Source organism: Telmatherina bonti, assembly GCF_933228915.1.
Source record: "Telmatherina bonti genome assembly, chromosome: 3".
NCBI classification, from domain to species: Eukaryota; Metazoa; Chordata; class Actinopteri; order Atheriniformes; family Telmatherinidae; genus Telmatherina; species Telmatherina bonti.
The window spans coordinates 30482731-30502253 of NC_136621.1; the positions used below are offsets into that span (position 1 = coordinate 30482731).

The following is a 19523-nucleotide window of genomic DNA, read 5'->3' on the forward strand; positions in this document are numbered from 1 at the left end:
TGCCGCTTTGCAGGAAGTCTTCCTCATCAGTCCGTTGTTCATTTGTAGGAAAGCACCGGGAGAACAGACAGCCTTTTGCTAGGTAGAAAGTGAGGTAAGGCCATCTGTTAAAAAAAATAAATAAATAACAAGAAACAGTTTTCGATTTAAATGTAACCTTTTTAAGGCAACTTGAGTCATTGTGCCTCTGTTGGAGTGTTCCTGCTTTCTATGTTACAAAGTAACCAATCGTCTCACTGCCAACCAGTGTTTCTGTATTGTAAAATATTGAATTAATAATTTCTTATTAGTCAAATTGGAACAAACGAAGTGACACTGGTTATTCACGACGCTCCCACCCGAAATGGCAAAACACAATAGAGATGACAGGGTAGTACACACTGTACTGTGTTTGTATTTTAATCATAAGAAGGAACTATGAATTTGTTTTTGCCATGTTTAGTTTGTTGCTTGTTTTCCTTTGTTTTTACTCTTTTATTTGAATTATTTAAATGACCTGTGAACTTAGTAATAAGTGACTAAAAATAATAAAGATTTGTTGAGGTTAAACGCGAGAACATTGATTATTTTATAGTTTCTAATTATTCGGGGAGGAGCCTATGAGGGTCATTTTCACAGCCTAAGTAATTGGTGCAAAATAACATCAGGAAGATGATTCTGGTAAAATAGTATTGTGTGTTACACTTTATAAGTGTAACTAAAAGCTTAAAGCTGACACTATTTCATGATTACTAGGTTAAACCATGGCTGGACCTGTCAGCTTGGAGTTGGATCCCATCTTCCTGAAGGGACTTAGTTATTTACACTCCAAGAGTAAAGATTCAGCTGAGAAACTCAAAGCCCTGCTTGATGAATCCCTTGCAAGGGGAAGCGACTCATCCTACCGCTCCTTACAAAAAGTAAGAACTGCAATACTCTGGTCGAACGCTGTGCCTCATTTGTTTTTAAATGACTTTACAGTTTCTTTGTATACAAACAAAATGAAATGCTGAATCATTCTGAGTTCTCGTTCTAACCATCAGGATGTGGAGGTATCAAAGGGGTCTGTGTCAAAGTTGAGCTTGATTAAACAAGATTCGAAGTCCTCTGGTTCCTCATCTTCCAGCAGCAGTGGTGGGAGTAGCAAATCCAGCTCAGAGAAGATCAAGAAAGAAGGAGAGAAGAGGCCGTCTGAGAAGGTACTGGAAACATTTTCAATGAAGTAATTCAATGTCATCATAGGTTTTTGGCAAATGTAAACTTCAGTGTTTGTTGAAGTACTAAATAATTCACTAATAACTCAAAGCGGATTGATTTAGGTTGATATGGAGTTAAAAGGTGACCAGGCAAGATTACCATTAGACTCTGAAGATCAAAGTGAATTTTCTTAATGCCAAAATCCTTATCTGAGTTCAGAGAAGCTACAAAATGACAACAGCCTGGTGGATTAAAGAGCAAAAGTTTTACAGAGCTCGTAAAATCAGTTGGAAGTTGCTAGAAAAACTCAAATGGCATAATAACGGGAAACAGAGGTATACCATGTTAGTTGTTCAAGAAAGATTCACCTGAAAACTTCCAACTCAGATTAGTGGCATCTCCTAGTTAAGCCTCAAATTGATCCACATATCTTAGCCTTATTATTCCAGACAAACAGACTTGCATAGTGTCAATCTGTGAACATATCTGGGTTGTCTAATAAGACCAAATGAATGGATGAAAAGTTTATGGAATGAGCAACACTAAAAGCAAAATGAAAGTGCCTTTCTTCTCATTAGCAGAACAAACACTGTTGACTGATTTATATACAGAATATCAGTCCAGTCCAGAAATTATATCAACTTACTGGAAATTCATTTAAAATATCACTTTTTTTATTTTTTGATTCCAAGTTTCTTTTAAAATGCTGCACATTGGACAAAGTTGCACTCTCAGGCAAGATTACTGCAACTCTGCTGAGTCTCGATTACCTAACGAGGAAATTAAAGATGTAAAAGTTACCTTTAAGTGCGAGATATGTTGTTATTTTCACATATGGCTACTGACATGAGACTTATCCCATCTGTCCATGTCCATGAACGAATCATTATGACTTGTCCAGACTTAACTTTGCTTCTCTGAAAATCAGGTCAGGGTCGAGTTAACGGAAGTGGACCCCCCGAAAAAGCCTCGCTTGGAGAAGCAGGAGAATCGCTCTTCTCCGATAACTGTGCAGACGAGCAAAGATCTACTGCCAAACATTAACGACTACGATGAGACTAACGCTGATGACTTTGCCATGGAAATGGGCCTGGCTTGTGTGGTTTGCAGGTACGTGTTAATCTGAAGAAACTGGATGCAATTATTCCACAAAGTATGAGCTGTCACAATGTCCATATTACTTTTAAATTAATGATATCTGGTGGAAGTTGTGCCTCATTCATATGTTTATGATAATTCCCTCAGACAAATGACTGTAACTATGGGAAACCAGTTGGTGGAGTGCCAGGAGTGTCACAACTTGTACCACCAGGAATGTCACAAACCCCAGGTGACAGACAAAGAAGTGAATGACCCACGCCTTGTGTGGTATTGTGCTCGTTGCACCAGGCAAATGAAAAGAATGGTGAGTGTAATAAACCTTTTTTTTTTTTCCAAGGGTATTTGCAGCACATTACCCTGTAATAACCAAGTCATGAATATACAGGTATGTTTTCAGGATCTGGTGTTTGTTTTAAGTAACAACAAATATTTTTTTCTACCAGGCCCAGAAACCTCCACAAAAGCCCTCCCCTGCATCTGCATCATCGGCGCCTGTTGTCAAAGACACACTGGTGAAGAAAACGGAGTTAAAACTTAAAACTGACACAGCCAGCACCTTCCAAGCCTTCAAAAGAACAGAAGTGAAGGTACACAATTTATGTTTGGAAACGTTTGTTGCTGACAATCTGCTAATCTGTTTAATGCATAATCGTTTTATGTTTCTTATGTTTTATGGTGTCACCTGAGATAAACAACTGATTATGGTACATCTGTAATTTATTTTTGTCAGGTAGCGTAAGATCAGCTGTGTGCAGTGTAAAGATACTACAAAAGGCAGTTAGCATAAATTTCTGCAGAGACAAAATGTGCAGGAAGTAGTTATTTATTCTGTTCTATTCTACAGTCATTTAGCAGACGCTTTTATCCAAAGCAACTAGTTATTTTCTTATTTTCCATGTTGGATTTCATTACAGTATGAATTTTACATGCAAATGGACAAATATTTCTTATCAAATCAAATGAAACTTTACTTATATGGCACTTTTTGCACAGTTTCATTACAGAGTGCTTTACAGCATAAAAACGAATTCACACACACAGCTCAAACACATAACCTCACCCTTCCCCTTAACCCACACTGTAGAGAAATAAAAAACTCTTAATTTGATAGCAAACGTAGTTTTGCAAAAGGTGATTGTAGAGAAAAGTATTTTTCAACTTTTAATGTTGATAACTGAATAATTACATGTTTTCTGCTTGAGTCTTGTTTCTCATTAACAATATAATATTAAAACTGGTGCATTCTGTGTTGCTCCTCTTATTGTCTCTGCAGACACCTACAACATCATCCAATCCCACCAGCAGCACCACCTCCTCCTCAGGCAGCGGCCTTACGGGCTGGGCTGCATTTGGCGCCAAAACAAACCCATCTCTTCCCACAAGCTCCAAACTGGCTTCCTCTGGCACAAGTGGGAGCAGCAAGACCATAGCAGCTCCCTCTGGGCAGAAACCAGTCGGCTTGTCAGGACTAGCTGGAGCCAAATCGGGACTCGGAGGTGCAAAGATTGCTGGGAATAACAATGGAAACGGCTCCAGCCAAGTAACTCTGAAGCCACCTCCACCTCTGACTCTGGGTAAGCAGCCACTCAGCCGCTCAGGGAGCGGGGAGAGCCAGGGAAAAGGCTCCGCTTCATCAGGAGCTGGCTCTCCAAGTAGCACCCAGGCAGGTACCGGAGGGAACGGAGGCAATAACGGCGGCGGTAATGGGAACAATGGGAATGGATCAAAGGCTGCACCAGGGGACAAAGCACCAACCTCTCAAGAGTCACAGCTTAACGCCATGAAACGGTTGCAGCTTGTCAAGAAGAAAGCGGCGCAGAAGAAACTGAAGAAATGAGGGAGTGCAGAGAGGAACGACAGAGATGTTTGAGGACGTAGAAAATAAATGTGGGAATTTAGTCGGAGAGTGTTAGCTTTGTTCTTCAAGAGCATCTGCACATGGAGTAACACCGTCGAGTCAAATACTTGAATTTTACTTTGTGTACGTGCTGCTGGACTCTGTGTGCCTCTTTCTGTCCTAAAATATTACCAGTGAAAGAAGAAAGTGTCACTTTTTATTAAAACTGTCATTAAATTTTCTCTTCTTATACGCTTTGCAGCAAGCGGCGTGTCTTTAATGTCGACATAAATTTGACAAAAAAGGACTTTATTACTTTAGGTGTAGAGTTCATGTTTATACACAAAGGAACTTAGAATTTCATTGAACAATTAACAAAAATAAACAAATAACTTGCATCAACCATTTCACACATCTTTTATAAATCATTTCACATATTAACTGTAAATCTGCTCGCATATTAAACTTCATATTCAATTACTTCATCAATATCAAACACTGAAGAACAAAAAGTGCTTCTTAAATTGCACTGTCAATTGAAATTCACCAGAAATGTTATTTTTTTGGTTGGTGAACCTTCGCTACATTCATAAAAATCCAAGATGTTTGAACACTTTCAGTCCAAGGTGATAACATCTACTATTGCAAAGTGCACTTGGGACTTTTACCAGAGATGAAACTTCAAAAAGATTTTTCCAAAACAGATGACACTAAAATATACAATAAATAACAAACAACAATGATTTTCATATTAATTAAACGATATCTTGATTAAAAAACAATGTAGAGACCAAATAAAAACACATTTTTGTTGTTCTTTACGTCATTCTGGTCACAAAAACATGATTACAAAGAAATCTGAACAACCAGCTAGAAACCAATTGCTTAAAAGAAAAGAAAAAAACGCACATTTGGTGGAGTACTTGTCAATTACATTCATGGGCATCAAGCGGGGAACTTGATTGTTATCAAAAATTTTAATCAATCTAAGAGCGACCGGGTCTGTCAGAGATAAATACTTAAGTCCCCACTGACAGTCTGAATCAGACTGTACAAGGTCTGAATGCACAATTTGACTGTTAAAAATGTTTTAAGATGTAAAATGTCCAATAATGGTTAATTTCACAGGATTAGGCTCCATGAAATATGAATAACATACTGGTTTTATAGCAATATGCTACCTTCCAGATGCTATTTCTGTCAGGGAAGGTCTTGCTTGTTTCAGCAAGACGTCAAACTGCATTATGCATGTTTTCATAACAGCAGCGTTTACGAGTCCAGAAGCTGGACTGGCCTGTCTACAGGTCAGTTCTGTCACTCACAATTTAGCTCATGGAATGATTAAAGGAAAGAAAAAAAAAGATTACTTCAGAATGGGGTTCAAGCTGACATAACACAGTATGTTAATTTGATTTGGGAAATATTAAAAAATTACAGCAACTGCTGATGTTTCCAGGCACTAATGTTTCTAAAGCTTACAGAGTTTATATCGGTATCCAAGTGTCTGCATCTACCTAAAAAACACTTTGCTGGTATCACATTTAAATTTGTCTGCTGAAAACAATCTCTTATTTTCAACAGCTCTTATGCTGCCTCTTCTAAATTAAGTGTAAGGGATAAATCATTATATCTTCTTTTTTTTTTTTTTTTTTTTTTTTTTTTTGGACTGTAAAAACACATTACTGGATTAAAAAAAAAAAAAAAAAAAGAAACTAAAACAACTTTAAAGACTGTTTATGCATAAGACATTCTTCCGAGGTAGTTTGCAGGCACATATCCTTTCTGTCCATTAGCCTCTGCTAACCACCACTCTTTATTGCCTCCCAGGTCACAAAACTGGAGTATGCGGACATGCTGGTACTCCTGCAACGTCAGCTCCTGGTCACAGCGGGCTTGAAATGCATACACGGCATAAAACTGTGGAAACAGACACAGCTGAACTGTCATAAACAGCAAAGATCTTTGTTTGCACTGATCATTATTAAGCTTTCACTCATACACAAACACAAATCCGTGAAACTGTGTATTTCCCTGTAAATCCAGGAGGTGTCCCTGTTCACCCACATTTCTACGTGTAGAGAGCAAAGCACTGTTTTACTACCTGCTGATGCTGACCTGCACTTTGAAATCATTAAACATTACTATGGCGAAGAGGACAGATGTATATTAGTTAGTTATACCAAAGGGAACTGTGAAAAGCTCAGGATGGATGTAATGACCAAACTATCATCTTATTATTATGGGAAGATATTGATCGTGCCATTACAAACTTACATATCCTCTGTTTTGTAGTCTACATACCTGATAAATCTGATAATTCTTTGTATAGGAAACAACTTTGGCTCTGAAAGATGTTTTGCTATGGCTGAGTTGGTTCTTTATTTCTTTATTTTTTTTTCTTTATTTATTTTTATTTGCATATCCTCAATTGTGTGCTGAATTTACAGTCTTTAATGTTGTGTCTGTGCTAAAATATGCACAAGACTCTTTGCAGAAATTTTATAAGGGCCTCAATCTTTCTGACTTTAGCTTTCATTCTAACAGCAAAACAACAAAATCACTTTAATGAGATGAACATACCTGTTGGGCTTCAGCATCCACTGAATCTTCCAGGTCTTCAGTTCTCTCCAAATCTCCCTGCAGACCAGAGAGGGTTGAGCTGCTGTCTGTGGTGTTGAGGTTGAAACTGCGCAAGCTGCTGCTGCCACTTCCTGAGACGAACAGACTGAGGTCATCAAAGTCCTCATCCGCCATGGCAGGTTGCTGCTGCTGTTGCTGCACTTTCGCCATCTGGCCTGCCCGCTGCAAGTCCCTCAGAGGGTTGTACTGCTTCAGGAATGTGGAGTACACGTAGCCTTGTGTACCTAGTAGAGGCACAGATGCAAAACCTCTCAGAGCATTTTAAAGATTTTAATCATCATTGTTAAGTTTTTTTTTCTTAAATGTACATTTAGTAATGTGTAATCCAACATCTTATTCTGATGGAGTTTCATATGTTTGTCGTGATTTCAATTTTTAATAATGTGCAATGTTGGTCTTGATAATCCAAGTGTATATAAAAGAGCATGTTTGTTTGAATGAATACCTGCTTAAAATGTGACTGAAGAAGTTATGAACGACTCAGTGAGATGCAAGAGCATTTGCTTACATCATCTTAAACCTGGATTCACCGAGTGACTGAAAGAATGTGTAAATATGATGCAAACATATTCATAAAGCCGGTATCAACAGAAGGATGAACAGCAACTTTCCAGGAATGTTTTTTTTTAATCCCAAAGGGAAAAAGAAGTCTGTACATGCTTTTTAAATAAATAAACAAAACAAAAAAGAGAAGATATCACTATTGCAGAGTACAGAGAAGAGCAGAAAATTCTCCATAGCTGTTTGTGAATACCCAGAGGGAAAGGCTTGGAACACTGCTTACTACATAAAGGGGTTTGTTCCAACAAGATGCTGGGATCTCGGCTGCCTCTGTGAGAAGAAAAGGGAAGATGGAGACAAGCTATGGCGTTGCCTCTGTTGTGAGGCAACCGTCTCTAGATGCACCAGCAACCATGACTCCACAGCCACTCTTGGGACTGTGTGCTGACTTGTCAGAAAGTAAAGTATGGTATGCAAAGAGGGCCTGAGTCATTTAAAACATGCAGGTGGAATCACAGAAAAATGCATATGCGATGAACCTAGAGTAGAGCAAGCACACACACCCAGCGGTGACTCAGTCTGATAACTTCATGACAATGTGTTATTCCCACCATTAAGAGCTGATAGTTAACTCTGCTGCACAAATCTCTTCCTTTATTCGCACGTACATACACATTTACCTCCAGTGTGCATCAGCCAGCGGCTGCTGCTGCCTAATGGGTCTGTGTCCTCCAGTAGAGCCACCAGCTCCCCCTCCAGCAGGCTGAGGTCCTGCTCTTGGCAGCCATTACACTTTCTCTTCAGTTGATACAGCCGGTTCAGTGGGAACTCTGCCAGCAACCAGTCACGCTGCTCCTCGGTCTGATGCGGCACCTCTGGCACCTGGAGCACAGCGCAGCGTAAAGAAGTATTGATAAATATAAGTAAGTTGCATTCTGGGTATATGTTGGACTGTTTTAAGGAAAAGGCGTTCTACATGTTGGAACATGAAGCTGACAAAATGATGCTCTCTCTACCGTGCTTTACTGTTGGAATTCACTTATACTTGCATTCTAGTTTTTGTACATTAACATGCAACATAGTAGAATGGGGAAGAACTGCAAGTGAATGTGAAGTAGAGAGATGATTATGCTGGATTATAGTCCAAGACATCAGCAGTGTGAAATGATATTACATTATAGCAATATGTCACAGATGAATCATGTCACTGTGCAGTGAGATGTGGTAGCTGATGGATGTCATCACATAGCGAGAATGTGGGTGGATGTTAAATATATATACATCATGGCAAAAGCAGCATTTCCATGGAGGCATAGTGAGATGAGGGTGTTAAATAAAGTTATAGTACAATTCATGAATCTTTGTGGTTTTGTGAAACTGTTTGGCCCATAGACAAACCACTTTTGTACCCAAGGAGGACCCAAGATTATGATTATTTATGTGGTGTTTCCTGACTTATATGTAGTTTGTAAAATTTTGTGAAGTTTGTAGGTGATCTAGAATCCTTTCAAAAGTACATCTCATTCATAGTCAATCAGAGATGCATGCAGCCTTTGCATGGTTTACATTTGATTTATGGTATTCCAACTTTCTGGCCGACTGGAGTTAGAGGATTAGAAAAGATGTATTAAATGCGATTGAAAATAAACACTGTAAAAGTGACTCATGTTAACAATAAAGCGCAGTTTTTGAGTGAGCATAAATTTCATTCTACCAATTCTCTGTATGCGCAGGTCCTTATGTGTATATCTTCTAACATACAGCATGTATACATGCTTCAGTGTACTGATATGTGGAGGACCTATTAGTTGTGTCTGCGTTTCTGTCTCAAAGTGTACAGAAGCTAATTTAGGGATTGTAAATTATTAGAAAATTAATGTTATTAAATAAAAAAGAGGAAGATGTGAGACTGATATTCTAACAAAGTGTCAGTGAGATGTTTAGGACGCGTTTGCATCTAGCCACAAAGTTAAATACTGTAGTGTACATTTCAGACTGTGGAGAGATAGTTTAGTCTGTAAGTAAATCTAATGGAGATGATTATTTAACTTCCTTACCCCCATCTTCTTGTCTCGTTGTCTCTCAAAGCTGACTTTTCGCTCCATTAATTTCTGTGCATTGTCTTTGACAAACGTTAGATTGTTAAGATGATCCATGATGCTGTTCTGCACTTCAGTGATATTGGACAATGGAGCCTAAAAAGGCAAAAATAACCCAGTTTAGTTTAATTTAGAAAAACAAAAACCAAACTATCCAACATTATGATCTGTGTGTGGCATCCTCACTGGTAGCTGCTGAATGGAGGGAGCACCAATCAAAGCATTCCCCATCAGACCTCTGAGCAAGTCCACCAGACACACCACACTGTTGGCTACGATAGTATAAGCTGCCATGTTGAACCTCTGCAACTCTTCCACTAGCAGAGCATTGAGAGCTTCATAGTCTCTCTTTGCAGGACCAGGCGGTTCTGCAGACTCCGGTGAGGTGGATGAAGAAGTGGTAGATGGTGAGGATGCAAAAGAGGATGAGCGCTCCAGGCGACAGCAGTAATCCAGCAGTTTGTCATAACGCTTCTGGATCAGCTTCTGTGGAGCCGTGAACATGCCCTGCAGGGAGGACAGGGGGAACAGGACCAGTCGCTCCATTCTGTCCTTCTAAAGTTAGAATCAAAGAGAAGCAAAAGATGGCAATTAGTCAGCCGTGTTAGTCCTTATCATTGATGTGCACCATTACTTTACGAATGTTTGTCTGTCTCTTAAATCTTTTTAATAACGTATGACCATGAAGGTCTTACTTGTAATACACAGCACTGTTTCTACAGCATATTCTACAAGTGGTGATATCAGGAGCACACAATATAGCTACACAACTTCAAAGAAGAAGCTCGTCTCCAATGCAACAGGGACGTTGACCATGATGATAAGCAGATTTCATCAGTTTTAGCGAGGATAAAACAGCAGGTAGTGCTGCACATAAAGTAGAAAAATCTGTTTAATCCACAACAAGTTTACTGATTCTCTTCTTATCAGAGTATACATTTATTCATGTTTTCACCCGACCTGTCAAACCCATCGCTGAAGTCGTGGTGTAGGAAGTGATAGTTAAGGACATGGCTTACAAAGAGAGTAGGAAGGGAGGAGAGAGTGCCAAGGTCACACCAGGATCTAACAGGAACGTTGGAGGATCAGAAGAGGAGGATTAATATTGGGGAGAAGACAGGTAGCTGTAGGTAAATTGGCAGATGACTCACAGTAGGAGGGTGAATGGGATGTCAGAGAAGAACAAAACAAGAACAGATACACACACACATGCAGATAAGAATGAGAAAACTGGAAGACGGTAAAGCTGGACAGATGAGTAAATGTTTCCTTGTGACACAAAAGAGATACTTACAAAGTGCTTGTAAGGATCATTGCCGTTACTGTGTGATGAACCATTTATGTCAATCTTCATTGGATCTTTGACAATGTTTTCCATGTCCTTCCCGTTCTGAACAGCCACAGACACCATCTCCTGCAGACAAGACAAAATATTTGACAACATAAAGAAAAACAAAAAAACAACAACTTTAAAATGAGGCGTATTGTGTTTTTTTTTTTTCCCTGTCCTTCATTTTTACCCTGGAACTCCACAGGAGTGGCTTTACATGATTAACAGGCTGAATACAAAGAAAATCTTAGACACTGGCCCTGTCAGCCGGAAAACAGTGCAAACCAGTCAAATTCTGACACCTCACATACATCATGACATGTTTAAGCCTTAATGTGTTTAAGATTGCGAATGGGAGCCACAATCTGCAGTAACAAGGATTATAGCAGGAGTACTTATTGCCTCTGCCTTATAATGATATACAGTTGGATTTACACTCAGTCCCAAGCTCTGAGATTCTGTTTATATTCCTGTATGCAGCTCATTTGCTAATACGACAACTGAGCTTTTTATATTACAGGCAGGATTTTAACTAATACTTTCTTTAAAATGTACTAAACACCTGGTATTACAACATTACATTCAACAGTAAATAAAGAACCTGAAAGTGTGCGCAGTTGATCCCATGTAAAGCAACACAACAGTACTTTGAAGGCTAATTCAGCATCTGTCTTGCATCCTGTCTCTTTTCTGAGCTCTGTACAGCCAGTAAAAGTCAGTCCAGTGTTGTGCTGTTTCTCAGCCTTAGGACACTACAGGCAATGATGGCTCCAGGAATGAACATAATGGATATCAGTGAGCCATCAAATGAAGTTCTTGTATGTGGTGTTGGTTAAAAACCATTTTGTTGAACTCACCTGAGTGTACTGTATGTAACAGTGAATATTCTTGACCAGCTGCCTCACAGCTTTCTCCAGGCTCCTGAAAAGCTTCTCCTCCCTATCAAACACTTCATCTCTCACCTGTTGCAATAATAAAAAGTTATAAGAATTTTTATTCACGCAACTTAAACAAGAATTTCCATTTATTTGTTTTGGCCTGTTCACATTGTTTTGTATACAGTATGTGTTTTAGGTGAACTTGAGAAATGGTATATTGTTGCTGTACTTTACCTGGGGTTCAACTCCAGTGAGGATCTTCAGATAACCAGCAAACCTGTCTCCTTTTTTCCTAATAGAGTGGATGTTGAACTTATGTAGCTTGCCCCTCAGCGTGCCTTCATCTTCCAACCTCTTGTACTTCATAACTGACAATCAACAGAAACATGGAATCGAAACTAAAACAATTAAATTTAAACATATTTGGCTCATACAGTAAACATTACCACACCTATATCCTTGCGCCTCTTGAACTCATTGATGTTGACGTTTATGATCTTGGCGGCAGTGAACGCCTCCTGCAGCGGTCTGTAGTCGGGGTGATCTTCAGGTGTGGCCTGCCATAGTTCTCCAAGCAGCAACGGATACTTCATGACCCTCTGGACAGGTTTAATGAGCAATGAGCCCATTTCCAACAAATTAGGTTTTCCTCTGTGAAAACAAGCATCTGATTTAGTGAACAATGACCAACATGACGGATGAAACACAGTGAGAGAAGAATTATGGAACTTACTCTTGAGCATAGATTTTCCTATGATTGAATACCCATAAGAAAAGAAAAAAACACACAACAGGTAGAAAATGTTAAATTTTATGATTGATAAGTTGCAAATAACAAGACAAATATCTTTAGGAGGTGATGTGACTTACTTCAGCTCTGATACACAAGCAGTAAAATGTTTCTTTACTTGTTCGTCTTTCTCATATGATTTGAGTGACATGTTAGCATCATCATGGTGATAACAGTAAATTTTATATACATCTTCTAAAGCTGCCTTTGCCTGGATGAATACTTCCCCTTTAAAAGAAAAGAGTTTCAGTTATGAAAACAGTAGCAATAAGCAATTTTAAAAAGTGAGAAAACTGGTTAAGAGCAAAGCCACACCTATGACAACTGCCTCTGGATCAGGATCAGCCAAGGCCTCATGCAGTCTGTCAAGGAGCCCTGCTGAAACCTCACAAACGGTCTCCACATTGGTAAACAGTCGATCTACATCTACAACCTATGAAAAGGATAACAACCTCTGTGATCATTTCCACTTTTTCCTAATCAAATGCTCAAATGATGAATGGTCATTATCCAGTTTTGGTTTAATGATTCACTGATACAATACAGGCAGAATTAATCAGAGCCATGTGGGGAAGTCTGATCTATGGTCTATGGGACACTGGTAAATTCGCTACATTTTGCTGCCACATTACTTTCAGGTACAGAAAAAAAATAGAAAATGTTAAAAAAACAAAAAAAAAGTGTGAATACATTTTTGGAACATTCTGCCACCAATGAATTTTTAGTTTTGCATATGCGACAAACATAAGGTAACATTGTCATAATAAGACATTAGTTAATATAATCATGATATTATTTGTACATTTATGGCTCCAAATTCTTGCAATAGACCGGCGACCTCAGGGTGTACCCTGCCTCTCACCTAATAGTAGCTGCAATAGGTACAGGTGGCCCTGCAACCCTGCTTTGGAATTACAACCTGAGTGTGTTTACTTTTGTTTTCAATGCTCTGTGACATCTACCCAACAACAGGAGCTCCAACAGGTGATGTGCATGGTGGGAGGGGTGTCTGATTATATTTTGTGCCTTCTTGAGGCAGCGAGAGTCCATCAGGAAATTTAAAGGACAACCAGTAATTTTCTGGTCCGTACTGACGCCCTCTTGTTTGCTATTATGCAGTTGGCAAAAACCAAACACACATACAGTAAGTGAGAATGACCTCTAAGAAGCAGCGATAAAAGGCCACCAGCAGAGACTCCCAGGATGAACAGTCTCTGCTCTGCCTTCTTCACAGTGGCTGCTCAAGATCAGCAATGACTTGCTAAACTTATTGACAGCTAAAAGCCTAGTAGTCAGTAACATATGCAGTATAATGACAATGCATTTTCCAAATAAATCATAAGACACTACAGTCACCAACATGAAAGTACTCAAGTACTTAAATAAAAAGTATGAGTACTGATATCAATAACACTGGGTTTATATAATTTATTCATTAATTTTCCAAACCGCTAAGGGTCACTGGGAAGCCGGAGTCTATCCCAACAATGATTTGGCCGAGAGGCAGGGTACGCCCTGGACGGGTCGCCAGTCCATCGGTTTGTATCAAAGTTTCACACACCACTAGTGTGTATGTAAAAAGTTATTAAGCATACAATAGACTTCTCCCATGGTTTTTGGAAGTATGTGTACCTGCAGATTTCGCAGAGGCTGAACCACTTCTCTGATGCACAGTTCCAAGTCAGTGAGATAATCCCTCTCAGTCTGCACCAGCTCCTTAATGACCTTTGCTCTACGGTTCATCTTCCTCAAACGGATCTCCTCTGGTTCCAGCACAGGAGACGGCAGCGCGGACAAGTCAAGTGGCATCAGTTTTTCTGTAGGGAAAATGTTCATTGTTATTCTGAACTTAGAGCTGATGTAACCACTTGTAGTGAAAACAACATACGAGATATACAAGCTCATATGAAAACTAACGGCACGTTTTACTTTTGTTTACTGTTTAAAAAGAAAAAATATATATGTTTGCTATCATCACAACCCATATGTGGAATATATGCATCATCTAAAACCTTGCAGTACACTTTTGTTCTGTGGCCTCTGCATTCTTCTAAAAACACACATCTATTCTAACACCTGCTTGACACTTGAGCAGTATTCTGTATTTCAAGGTGATCTAATTATTTTCAACCAAATGCCAAAGAAGCCTCACTTAACATGCCTGTCAGGCTCACGTCTTTTTCTTTCTTTCCTTTTTTTTTTTTTTTTTATTGCTCTGCTGCCTAATCAGTCAGCTGCTGCTCTGTGCTTTGCATGGCAGGCAGGACTTTCTGTCTGGGGAAGAGGATGCTTCCTCGCTGCCTAATCGATGCCAAGCACTGCTTCCTCCGCCTGGGGAAGAGAGCAATGAAGAGCAGAGATAGAGGTGAAGGGAGGTAGACAGACGCTTGCGAGGCTCGTGTCAGGTTACGAAACTAATCATGCTGCTGATGTAATTCCACCGTGTGCTCAGGCATTCCATCTGCTCTGACTGTGTGTGTGTGTGTGTGTCTGTGTTTTGGAGGTGAGAGGTGCAAACACAAACCTAAAATGCAAGGGCGTTCACTCAAATCCACTGACACTAACTCACAAGTCACGCATGCACATGCAAACAAATTTTCTCCTTTCTGCTTCAGGGTACAGCTTTTACTGATTGGCACACACACACACACACACACACACACACACACACACACACACACACACACACACACACATATACACATACATATGTGCAGTGACTGTGCATGAAATTCCTTCCTACTTGGCTTTAATGTACTGAAAAATGACTAACAATTTATTTATATTAAATACAGCTGCATGCAGAGCATCTTTTCAAAATAATACCATGAAAATAGCAGGAGATTAGATTTCTCCTCAGTTCGGTCTCACTTTCAGCTCTAACGCCTTTTTAGTTATTTTGGGAGTTTATGGTAGTTGTTTTTAGTTCATTTCAGTCATTTTTTTTTTAAAACTTTTTTGCACTAAAGTAAAATGAGTGTGTTACATGCTGAAGAGGAATATGATACATTTAACCAGTTCAGTCTTTTTTAATGATAACATGAATTTAATAAGTTGCAGATAATGACAAGAATACAGTAATCACTGGATGTCCTTTACAGAATGGATCATGTGATTCTGGCCAATGGGCAGTGCTTTTGGATGAATGTGAGCACTGTGTAAACTGTGTGTAACTCTAACAGTGATCTGATCTCACTCCCACTGAAACACAGTTAAATTTGACTTTGACTTTTTTCTCTTTGAAATGATGCTGTAGCCTTAACAGAAATAATAATTTATTATTACTTTTTTTTTTTTTTTTTTTTTTTTAATTTAATGAACGTGATTGGAGTAAATTTATCAGCTTTTGTGTCCTGATGTGGATCACATATCAGGGGTTGGAGGGCAGGGTTCAGTTTCTGTGAGACTGGTGAGGTCCATGCACAGATTTTAAAGCTGTTTAGGCTGAGACAACATGAAAGCCTTATCAAAACACTCAGCATGTGTATTTCTTAAGGAAATCCAACCCAGATTTAGTAGTGTGCTTCAGGCACACTTTAATCTATCGGTTCTTATACTAGCTGGTGTTTCCTGGACTCCATTCTTTACCTGGGAAGTTTTACTTGAGCTGGTGTCTGCAATCCAGGTTCAAAGCACAATAAATCTATCATTGTGATCCTTAGCGGGAAATGATTTTTTTTTTTCCATCTTCCTTCTTTCTTCAAACACATTTGCAGGTAAAAAAGTCTTGTTTTATTGACTCTTCATAAAGGCTCGATCTGTGCAAGCTAACCTTCTCCACACGCAGGAAACAAACCACCACTTGAGAATCCAAAATCATATTTCAAAGTGGTATTTTTTGTTTTTTTTGTGTTTAAAAAGCAATTATTTGAGGAGTTCTCAGATGTCAGCCAAAAAGTCTGCTATTTTCTCTATTTTCAGACTCCTATGGAGCTGCATGGTGGAACCCATAGCAACTAAATATTTCAAGAATGTTTAAATTTGACATCACCTGCCTTTTTTTTGAGTAATCAGGAAGCATAGTAAGATCTTAAACCCTAGTAAAAGAGTTTGAACCTAAAAGGAAACCTTCTTCTGGAGTATAATGAAGTGTCATGTGTCAACATTAGCTAAAAAGACCTCCTAATATCTGAAAACCTCCTCTCGTGAGAAAAATCCCCCTAATGATAGTTTGAGAGAGGCTTGATGGAGAGAAGTCAGAATCTGTTTTAATCTTCAGAGCCTTCCATATTCTGTTCTGTCACTTTTGATTATAGATTGATCAGCGTAAAAAGACACATTGGTTACCTTAAAAACCCTTTGTACCAGGATTACCTTATCAATACTGAGCAGCAGATGTAAAACTGAGCTGACTAATTCTTTTGGTGAGGATTTCTTTTGGAGAGGTATGGCTACCGGCGCAGGAGTTCCCCATGAAAGCGGATACAGAGCTTTTCACTGTTGAGCCCAGTGAAAGGGATTCTATGGACTGCCCCGGAAAGAATACAAAGTGGGGTGTATCATGTGGCACCATCGAGAAGAAAAATGACATGTTAGACCTTGCAACACAGCAAAGTGCATGATCCATTTTCCTATAGAATAAGAAGGACGTGTATTTCTTTAAAGAGTAATGATTTTAAATTTTTTTAAAGGTTTTACAAATGGAGTCTTCAACAACGCCTATAAACTGGAACAGGATTTTTCTGCATGCATGATTTGTGAATACATTTTGTTCCTTGTGGGTTATATGCCAGTAAATGATTGTCCAAACTATCATATTTGGTGACCGTAAATAATTAGACATACTGATGTCACGTTGCCATGGCTCTGTGACTTGATCAACCGGTCTGACAAGCAGATGAGAAGAGACCATCGGGCAGCAACTCACATGTTTCCTCTTTTAGTGAAGTCATCGTTCTGTCAATATTTGCATAGGTAATACCACAGTAAATATGTAATACTGCTCTTCAGGTGTGAGGCTAAAGTCAGACGAGCAGGTGACTGGTTTACTGAAAACACAGCTGTGTTTTCCAACAACTCCGCCTGTCATGATGCAGGTTGGACAAGAAAGTAGAAAGTGCAGAGAAGAGAGTGGCTCTGTTGCAGGTAAACACTTGGTTCTGATGAGGAAAGTGTGTGAAAGCTGCTAGTTATCTATAGCTAGTTCATATTTTACCAGTTTAAACTTGGTGCTGCTGCTGGTCATTCTGGCACATGATGAAAGTTGTTTAACACAAGAGGAAACCAGGGAACAAGTGGTTCAAGCAAGTCAACATATTTTCTCCACTTATACTTGGATGATAACCCCCCCCCTACTGACAGATGATGTCATTTTGCTTGAAGTGCAGCATTCCCAGTCAGTGACTGCACTCTAGGTCAGGCACAGCCAGTTTTTCTCAAGCATTCATAGGTTCACATGAAAAGGCTTTGTCAGCAACTATTTATTTATTTTTTTACAACTGGTTTTCCTTTCCAACTTGCACCTGCCTTTCACATATGCACACATCTCTCTCTTTATCTCCCTCACACACACATTTACAGTCATTTGGCCATGAAAGATAAGAAAAAGTTGGAAAAAACAACCAAAAAAAAAAAAAAAAAAAACTGGAAGTTTTGGTCACCAAGGAAAATGAAGCATCTTTAAATGTTTTTTTTTTTTTTTAACTAATCTAAAAGCTTCTTTTTTTTTTTTTTTTAACACATCAGTGCTGTCGAAGTCTTGTTTACCTGCTGGTCCGGAACATTTCTAAAGCCACTCCTCTGTGCCCGAGTTTGGGACACAGTTTGCATATGTGGCTTCATCCCAGAGGGAGTATCTTGCTCAGCACATAGTAACACAACAGGTGCCCTGTACGGAGTATTACGCACTTACTGTGACTGTGAGTGTGTGCGTGGAATTTTTGTCCTCAAGGTATTAGTGCTGCTTGAAAGTCTGTCTGTCATGGATGGAGTAAATTATTTCAAGTTCTCCGATACTAGATCATCATCAATAAGTTTACAAGAAGAAACTTTTCATATTGATAACTGTGTGTTTAAGTTGTTGCCGTAGTTCTTGTTCCATGGGAACATCATGAGCTGCTGTACCTTTAAGTTTAGTGCTGTACTCCGTCTTGTCAGACTGACTCCTCCTCACCAGCGTTCCCAGGTTGATATCACCTTTGGCCATGTCATCAGATACAATAGTGTCCGTTTTTCTCCTCTCCAGGTAACGCAGGAACACAGGACGGTTCCTCCTTTTTATCACTTTCTCCTTCTCCTTCTCACTACCGCTGGCCTCCTTGGGATCCATGCTGAAGCTGTCAGCTCCCCTGTGCCCTCAGACCAGTGAAGGAGAAAAGGAGGGCCTGGGAAGTCCAACAGGTGTACTGTTCACTGTGTCCTGACTCCCAGCTCTGCACAGGTAAGGCAGCTCCTCCCCATGTCTACCTGTCATGAGGGCTGCATGGCCCCACCTCTTTAGAGCTGTGCTGTGCTTTCTTCCCTTTAGGCCATCACATCCATTCAGGTAGAGGAAGTGGTACACTTTGTCTTTGTCTGGAAAGCTTGAAGACAAAAGCGACTAACATGTGCTTTTAGCTCATGAGCAAAAACAAAATACACCTCATAAAGTAAGAATGATCCAAAAAGGTTCACCAGAAAGTCGTCATGTACATGGTTAGAAATCAAAATCAGACATGGATATTCAACAGGTTCAAATTCACTGAACTTACTTACTGAACTTGGAATATATATATATATATATATATATATATAATATATATATATATATATATAATAATAATATATATATATATATATATATATATATATATATATAATATATATATATATATATATAATAATAATATATATATATATATATATATATATATATATATATATATATATATATATATATATATATATATATATATATATATATATATAGTAAATAAGTTCAGCAAGTTTTTGATTGGTTATTAAAAAGGCAAATTGAAAGAAAATGTCTAGTCTGGTTAGAAAGCCACAGACAATGACTTCTGTCATAAAAAAAAAAAAAAAAAAAAAAAAAAAAATACGGTTCCTTTTCGAAACAATGAATGGGTGTATTTCCTCCTAAAGCACGGGAAACCTGTCCTACTGTGTGCTTATGTTGGAGAAACTCAGCTATTTGAATTTTATTTGATTAAATGCACATGTGCGTTTGTTGACT

The 19523-nt window shown here is 38.9% G+C and overlaps 2 protein-coding genes across 2 annotated transcripts; one reads left to right on the forward strand and one right to left on the reverse strand.

The window, feature by feature from the left end:
- Positions 1 to 18: 18 nt before the first annotated feature.
- ints12 (integrator complex subunit 12) lies at positions 19 to 4300 on the forward strand. The gene is made up of 7 exons (XM_079264477.1): positions 19 to 94; positions 736 to 899; positions 1023 to 1178; positions 2105 to 2286; positions 2422 to 2581; positions 2721 to 2864; positions 3551 to 4300. Exons 2-7 carry the CDS (start codon positions 744 to 746, stop codon positions 4112 to 4114), a joined length of 1362 nt encoding a protein of 453 aa, XP_079120603.1. The 5' UTR covers positions 19 to 94; positions 736 to 743; the 3' UTR covers positions 4115 to 4300.
- A 1548-nt stretch (positions 4301 to 5848) lies between these two features.
- On the reverse strand, positions 5849 to 18620 carry arhgef38 (Rho guanine nucleotide exchange factor (GEF) 38; the record flags this gene model as incomplete). Its single annotated transcript, XM_079238158.1, has 14 exons — positions 5849 to 6031; positions 6695 to 6978; positions 7936 to 8137; positions 9313 to 9450; positions 9541 to 9909; positions 10649 to 10768; positions 11542 to 11646; positions 11797 to 11930; positions 12014 to 12213; positions 12296 to 12313; positions 12433 to 12580; positions 12668 to 12785; positions 13985 to 14169; positions 18416 to 18620. 14 exons carry the CDS (start codon positions 18618 to 18620, stop codon positions 5849 to 5851), a joined length of 2409 nt encoding a protein of 802 aa, XP_079094284.1.
- Positions 18621 to 19523: the final 903 nt, after the last annotated feature.

Excerpts from the sequence above, each read along its gene's own strand:
- ints12 (XM_079264477.1), top strand. The coding sequence starts at position 744 with ATGGCTGGACCTGTCAGCTTGGAGTTGGATCCCATCTTCCTGAAGGGA. Across the intron at positions 2,287-2,421 it reads CTGGCTTGTGTGGTTTGCAG|ACAAATGACTGTAACTATGG; the intron begins GTACGTGTTAAT and ends TAATTCCCTCAG. Across the intron at positions 2,865-3,550 it reads TCAAAAGAACAGAAGTGAAG|ACACCTACAACATCATCCAA; the intron begins GTACACAATTTA and ends TTGTCTCTGCAG.